Raw genomic sequence first — 8,125 nt, 5'->3', positions numbered from 1 at the left:
GGGTTTGAATAGTCCCTTCCATGAGGGCATTATAGTGGGTAAGTGGTGCTTTGCAGACCTGGGTCCTTGGTTTAAACCAACTGCAAGAGTTTCTGCTGGATGCTATTTCCACAGTCACAAAATGTACTTATAGCTGAATTAGCATCTTCTAGCTTGACTAGTTTGAGAACAGGACTAAAAAAGCAATCTGGCAACTCTGACAACCACCATAAGGACTGGGTGTCCAAAACATTTGTTGTGAGAACTTGTGGTGTGTTCAGACCTCAGCAAAACTCACTGTAACTAAAAGCCTATTCCGCATTTAGCTCCCAACTATAAAGTCAGGAGTGGTGCAAGTACTGAAGCCTGGTTTCTCCATTTGGCTTAAAAATCTCTGTGCACCGCACATATTGCAAAATGTTTGTGAAGCATATACTGTATAATAAAATAAAGCAATAATGTCTGCTTTATTAATTTTCGTCAGCATAAAAAGCAGTTAGAGAGGGTTGTAAAAGAATAAGTCTTCCATTCCCTAGCATTTTGTCAACAGTGCATGTGTACAGATGTGCCTAGCATTTCAGACAAAACCACTGAACAATGGTTGGTTTCCAGTCCCCACACTTCCCTTGTTGGGTCATGAGACAGCTCCTTCGGCAAACATTCTGTGAAATCTCATGCACAACATGCTATAATCTGTCAAATTTCCATTCACTATGCTGTCATAATTACAGTTCTTATTAAAACCTTAATGAAAACAACATGGTAAGCGAGGCAAACGCTTTATTATTCCTTCCGCTATAATGTCTATGTAGGCTCTTTAAGACCTCTTTTTTTTTCATTCTCTCAAAAGCCACCACGAAAATCAAAGCGACCACAAAGCAGCCTTATGAAGGCAACTAGTGATTTAAAACTCCAATGTACTGCACACATTCCTCTTTAATCTGCGCCTTTTAATCTTGTTTCAGACCAAAGATTAGTGCTGGCTGACAACTGTCTGTCTTTGGCAGGGGCTCAGTGGTCAGTCAAAATCTGAGAAAGAAAAACTGTAATTCAACAAAATAAGTATGTTCACTGAAACTTCATGGCAATTTACTATATACTTTGTTCTTGACAAAGGACAGGCCCACAGGATAAAAAAAGTAAACTCTGGAATGCCTACATTTTAGAGCTGCAATATTTCATTAGGCCTCACTCAACCAAAAAGACAAGCAGAAAATGTTTATGTTCGTAACTTCAAGACTGTATGCGTTTGAAAGAAGAACATTTCAATTGTCCAAAGCAACAAATAAGAATCTTTCTTTCATGGTTCAGCTGGGGAAAAAAGGACAATGTGAATCTAAATTACTACTAGAATATCTCTATCTTTAGACACAAGGATCGTTATTTGTGGACAATAAAGCATGTAAAACACTAGCCAACATTTTAGTCTACAGCACGGGGCTTAAAAGAACTGCTCTTGTTGCCATGGCATTTCATTATTCCTTTAATTGCTCCATAATTCTGGGAGCATGAGATAACATGGTAACATTCTTTTTCTTTCAGTTTCTTATTCCCCACTCTAAATCTTAAGTGTTTTTTTTCAGTGAGTACATACTTAGTGTAATGTTTACCTTGTTGTGATTTGTGATGTGAATTTAAGAATGTTTTCCAGAAAATACTTTTTTTTTTTTTATATATTACAAATACGGATTTGTATACTGCCCATCTAGTAGCTATTTCACTTCAATCTGTACCTGAAAAAAAATATTTTGTTTTGTGTATAGATGCTGTTGGTAGTGGACACCAACCAAATAAGCATGAGACTGTACCTATAGGTATAGCTTTTGACTGATAAGTATTTTTTTTATATTGCAATCTCTCATCGTCCCTGGTTAGCAGCTGGAATAAAAGTTACGTAAAACATTCAATATTATTTATACTGAAGGGTAAATTTGCTTTTAAACTAAACCCTGTATTTCAACTCCCTCTGTCTCGTCATTAATTTTTACAACAGTAGTACATACCTTATATGCAAACAAACCAAATTTCCACTGCCACAGTCCACTTAGGGCCAGGCAATGTTTATGTTATCTCAGCTGTCCAATATCCTGTGAAACGGTTGTGCTACACTGAGTTGAGCCTGGTCATAGAGAACAGTGGCCACCTCTGTCTAATAGGCAAATGCACCTGGGATAGCCATTATGCATATGCATGAATGTTTCAAAGAAGCTGGACACCAGAGAGACCATAAATACTCCACAGTAAATGGAACTTTGGCCTATCTGCATCTGAGGTTCATACTACCAATTGCATGGGGAGAGCAATGAAAGTTTATGATAAAACTCCTTGTATCCTTTATATGGATGACATTTACATATTTTACAAACAAAACAAAAAAGGGACCATCATTGACCTGTGTGTGGAGCCATACCTAAATCTAAAGTTTACCTGTCTCAAAGGTAAAGTAGTCATTAACAAATGGACCACTTCCACACTGAGACGAAGTGACAGCCAAAGCAGGGCGAACGGCCTGACGAAGGCCGACCTATCGCCCCGCAAGTGAGCTGGGTGGAGCATGGCTCAGTCCAGTTGTAATGACAGATCAGCGTCCCCAAATGACCTGTGTATGGCTGAAATCAGCTGTACAAGTTAATATCAGAGGGGAAATGGCTCAGCACATAAGCTGTTTCTATACCCAGAAGACACAGTATTACAATGTAGCAGCTGCAGCTCCTACAGAGTATTACACGGTCCCCATGGCCCAGCCAGGAATAATTTATATACTGTATACTTACATTGTGCCTCGCTGGACCCATTGCAAGTATATATAAAATTTTAAAGCTGGAGTTCAGCTTTAAGCAATAATCTATTGTAAATGTATTACTAGGGATTCACCGATACCGTTTTTCAGTACCGAGTATTAATATTTATTTGCTGATACAGAGTATCGATACCGGTACTTCTGCTAGCATGAAGTCGGCTTCCGGGGCAATCAGGAAGCTGGGTGGTGTGCCATTACCCGCCGCTAGGCTTCTTGTTAGCCCCTTGCCACCCGCCCATTGTAAAATTATGGGCGGACGGCAGATGCTTCCCGGCGGGTGGACGTACATGTACTCGACTTACTTCCTGGCTGCGTGCACGCACAGCCAGGACCCCGCCGGGAATCTAAAATGCCGTTACCAGCTGTTATATACAAGCGTTCGGCCGGCTCTACAGCCGGCTGATCGCTTGTATGATCGTGCAATATGGGCCCCTCTCCTCTGCCCTCCTCAGTCGCTGCTGGTTATCCTGGGCTCCGCTGTCCCTCCTGCGAGCCCGGGACGGGCATAGCGACTGGCCATAGTGAGGAGGGATCATCATTTCCCCCACCGCTGATCTCTCCTCCTCTCTCTAAAGGCGGGAGCGATGTGTATTACATCACTTCCGCCTTTAGCTGTAATTTCTCTGGCTGAGAGCCAGAGAATAAGCTGGTGAAGTAGATCTCTGCTTCATCAGCTTCTTTGGGGGTGCCTAGGTGACATTAGGGGTCTTAGAGTCCCTGATGTCTCCATAAAAAAGACCTGTCAGTGTATATTGGCTATGACATAGGGGGGATTGTAAGCCCCTTATGGGATAGCAATCAAGTTAAGTGTAAAAAAAAAAAAAAAATTAAGTCCCACATTAAAAAAAAAAAGTTTTAAGTCCCCCCGCGCACACACTTATAAACGTAAATACGCGCCAGGTGCGCCTACGTGCGAAAGTGTCACCTATTGACAATTTTAGGCAAGTGGTTAACTGGGGAAGCTGGTTCCATGCTGTTTGGCTAGCTAAATGCTTATTGGCCAGCAAGCCGGCTTCCCCAGCCAATCAGCATGGAACTGGCTTCCCGGACAAAAAGGAAGCCGGGAGGCGGGTCATTACCTGCCACCTGGCTTCCTGATTGGCCAGAAACCCGGCTCCATGTTTCCTTGATGCACTGCTGGTCAGAGGAAATCTTCCCGATGCCATCACAAAACAATTGTGAATTATACACCACATCACCACTGGCATTTCATTGCTTACCTTTTATTCACAGCTTTTTATTTTAATTTTTTTAATGTCTAACTATACAGGCACCAATATTTTCTTTATGGGGCCGTTTTTTCCCAGCGCAGCCCCAATGCAAGACAAGGCAATTTGCCTGGTCATGGATGGAGTTCATACCACCGCGTTGCAGTGAAACGTAGTGGTGTGTGCTAAAACATTTTTTTATTGCAGGAGGATGCGACACAGAATAACCACCGAGCCCCATACTGTGCCCATAGAACTTAATTAAATGTCACTTGTGACATTTCAATAAAGTTCTAAAAAACTGTAGTGCAGCAGCTGGTGATAATGCGCCCCAACTGGCTCCATGTAGAACTGTTATTAGTGGGCTGCCATACATGTTTGGGAAAGGAAAACTGAACATTATTATTTTCAAATTCGGTGTTGTAATACCAAGGCAATGTGAAAGCACAAATGAAAACTATTTTAATTGTATTTATATTATTAAATGATAATTCATTCTAACCACATTATTAACTTTAAATATTCTTCCTATGACCCCAGGCACTTAAATTACAAATAATTTTAGATGTTGTGCAGTCTAGACTACAAGACGATGATACACATTTTTGCTGCCTGTTTTATTGGGCCCATGTTCCCACTATATTCAAACAGCCCTAAATTCAATATGGCAGAGGCCAGCCTAAATAAAGCAGCATTTAAAAAAAAATACCATTAATCATCATCGTAATTATTATTATTATACAGGATTTATATAGCGCCAACAGTTTGTGCAGCGCTTTACAATATAGGGAAGACATTACAATCACAATACAAATCAAGACAAGATGGCAAGGAGGGCCCTGCCCGTGAGGGCTTACAATCTAAAAGGGAGGGGGAAGTGATACAAGAGGATGGAGCTGTGTGGGGATGAATTGTTTGAGAACGTGATGGTTGAGGGGTTAGGTTGAGGTGGGATAGGCTTCCCTGAAGAGATAAGTCTTTAGGGAATGCCTAAAGGCAGTCAAGGTGGGCGACAGACGGACAGGTTGGGGTAAAGAATTCCAGAGGATGGGAGAGACTCTAGAGAAGTCCTGGAGGCGAGCATGGGTGGAATTGCCGATGGTTAGGGTGATACTTTGAGACCAGGTTTGAGATTGCAATAATCAAGACAGGATATAACAAGCGAGTGGATGAGTAATTTTGCGGTTTCTTTGGTGAGGAAGGGGTGTATTTTGGGGATATTACGAAGGTGAAGGCGGCAGGATTTGGATATGGGGAAGGTGATTGTATGTGGGGAAGGTCTGAGTCAAGGATGACACCTAGGACCTTGGCATGGGAGGAGGGGTGGATAGTTGTGTTAACAATCTCAAGGGAAAAGTTGGGGGAAGGTGCACGGTGGGGAGGAAATATCAAGAGCTCAGTTTTTGTAAGATTGAGTTTTAAGAAGTGTTGCGACATCCACACGGATATGTCAGATAGTAGATTAGTGACATGAGAGGACACAGAGGGGGGGAGTTGGGGAGGAGTTAGATTTGTAGGTGACGCTAAAGGAGCGCTTAAATAGGTAGGAGAACCACGAGAGAGCAGAGTCTTGTAGCCCTAGTGACTGGAGTTTTTTGAGGAGCAGGTGGTCAACAGTGTCAAAAGCAGCAGCAAGATCTAATAGCACGAGTAGGGAATAGTGGCCTTTGCTTTTAGCAGTGAGTAGGTCATTAGTGAGTTTTAGGAGGGCTGTTTCAGTGGAGTGTAGGGGGCGAAAGCCAGATTGTAAGGGGTCGAGAAGGTTGTGATGAGCGAGGTGGCGACTTAGGCGGCTGTAGATGAGGCGTTCTAGGAGTTTGGAGGTGAATGGGAGTAAGGAGATTGGTCTGAGATTATTGAGGTCGGTAGGGTCCATTGAGGGTTTTTGGGCATTAGGGTGACCAGGGCTTGCTTCAGAGGGGAGGGAAAGATTCCAGTAGAGAGTACAAGTTTGAAAATGTGAGCAAGAGAGTCTAGGATAGAGCAAGAGGGTGACCGAAGTAGCGGTGATGGAACAGGGTCCAGGGGGCAAGTGGTGAGGTGGGTGTCAGAGAGAAGCTTCGTAACCTCTCCTGTGGTGACGGGGTCAAAAGAGGAAAGTAACAAGTGTGATGGAGGGTCTGGAACATGAATAAGGGAAGGTGACTGCACAGTGGTGATCTGATCCCGAATTGTATCTATTTTGTTTTTGAAATGAATGGCAATGTCCTGGGCATTTTATTAGTACAATACTATTAATTGTTTTAATGCTTTAGTTTAGTGCATATACAATAAAAAAGTGTACAACATACAATGTTCCACAAAGACATCCAAACAGTGTAGGACATATGAGATCCCTTACAGATATCTGTTATTCGTGAGACAGGGTTCACACTGAATTGTAAAGTGAAACCAATTAGTCAAGAGATCTGAGCAAACGCAGGCTGGTAGGTGTGCAGTTGACTTTGACAGCCAATAAAGCAAGCCTGTGGGACTCCCACACAAGAAAAAAAAAACTATCCTGTCACATTTTGAAAACATTGACATAGAAATATAACAAGCATATAGGAAAACTTTGGCCTGAAGCCTGCTAAGATAAAAGAAAGAAGAAAAAAAAGATAGGGAGCATTAGGTCTGCGGATGGGGTCTGGTGTGAACAGAGAACTGAGGTGGGATGGTGTGGCGGTATGGGGCAGTGAGTAGAGTGGCAGAGGAAGGAGCAGGGCTGCACTGGGAGAGGGCAGGCTAGGAGGGTGTACAAGTTATCAACCCAACCAGAGGGTCCTTCGCTCAACAGAACTGCTTTGTATTCCTGAGAGAGGCAGTATTCTCTCCAATAGAACCATGTTTGTCAGACTTTCTACTCACTTACAATGCTTCAAAGAGGCCTTAAGGTCCACCATACATTTGAGTTCCTTTATTTTCCAATACCATAGGTGAGATAGGGGAGTGGGCTGCTGCTTCCAGAGGGCAGATATGCACATTTTAGCTGCATTGATAATGTGAATTAAAAGGGATTGTTTATATTTGTTTCTGGAGAGGTCTGAGGTCTGAAAAATAGAGGATGTAGTCCGCTGGATTGCCTCTAGGGTCTATAACAGTTAGTTGTATGGTCAGCTTCTGGATGCCAGTCCAGAATTCCTGCAGTTTGGTGCAGGACCAGAAAACATGAATAAGGTTGCCTTCTGCTTCTCCATATCGCCAGCACAGGTTAGAGGAGTGAGGATATACTCTATGAAGACACAAGGTAACCCTATATCATCTTGCTAGGATCTTTATCAATGTTATATTATTATAGTTTACTATTCCTTTTATTTATACTGCTACCTGTCAAAAACACATCATATACCATTTTCCTTTTGGTTTCTAAATAATTTGATATTAGGAAAACAAGTACTGAGATTTACATAACAATAAGGTGCCTCCATCAAAACTTTGACCAAGCAGAACACAAAAGATGAGTTACAGCTGGTTAAGAGAACATGATTTATAAGCATGCTGGGGAATCAGAACTTACCAAGGAGCTTTGATGGAAAAACATCCTGCTCCAAACAGGTAAGGTCTTCACATAGGAGGGGAAAAGGCAGAACAAATTAGATAAAAATAAAGAACTCATTATTAACATTCATTGATTGAATCATGCATGTATGTTCAGAGAATTATTTCAGCTACTGCCTTGCAACATAAAAACACAAACCCAATTAAATATTATTTATATTTCAAGCACATTGTTAAGCTTCTTTCAATCTTTAAATTAAACAATCCCATTCTTTGTTAGCTCTTCAGACAAACATGAAATAGGGACCAGTGCCAGAAACCCGTGGTGAGCCACACAAGATATAAAAAACAAACATTAAAAAACATTCATAATTGTGCAATATAATTTAATGAATACTATAAATTAGCCAATGTATGCTTGGCTTCATGGATATCGGAAGTATGTATTGCAGCAAAATGGAAGTATGCATCTGCAAAGAGTTTACTGGTTGCTACATCAAAGTGGCTCCTTGTGGCTCCCAATCCAGTGGTTTGGGAACACTGCTTGTAATAACACCTAGTGGGATGTACAATTATGCCACTGGCTGCTAACAAACAACAGATGTGCCATGTCAACAAGCAGATATCATGGTCATGCCAGCGAACAACTACATTGCATATA

The 8,125-nt window shown here is 41.8% G+C and overlaps 1 protein-coding gene across 1 annotated transcript in view; it reads right to left on the bottom strand.

Annotated features, from left to right (window-relative positions):
* The window catches only part of BCAS3 (BCAS3, microtubule associated cell migration factor), a 685,966-nt gene that overhangs the window by 497,545 nt on the left and 180,296 nt on the right, over positions 1–8,125 (bottom strand). Inside the window, exon 9 of the mRNA XM_018556659.1 lies at positions 7,484–7,528. Coding sequence (XP_018412161.1) covers positions 7,484–7,528 — 45 coding nt within the window. The remainder of the gene's footprint in view (positions 1–7,483; positions 7,529–8,125) is intronic.

This window comes from Nanorana parkeri, unplaced genomic scaffold (assembly GCF_000935625.1).
Source record: "Nanorana parkeri isolate BGI_ZX_2015 unplaced genomic scaffold, ASM93562v1 scaffold245, whole genome shotgun sequence".
Classification (NCBI taxonomy): domain Eukaryota; kingdom Metazoa; phylum Chordata; class Amphibia; order Anura; family Dicroglossidae; genus Nanorana; species Nanorana parkeri.
Note: the sequence above shows the minus strand (reverse complement) of the source record. Positions and strands in the feature narration are given on the sequence as shown.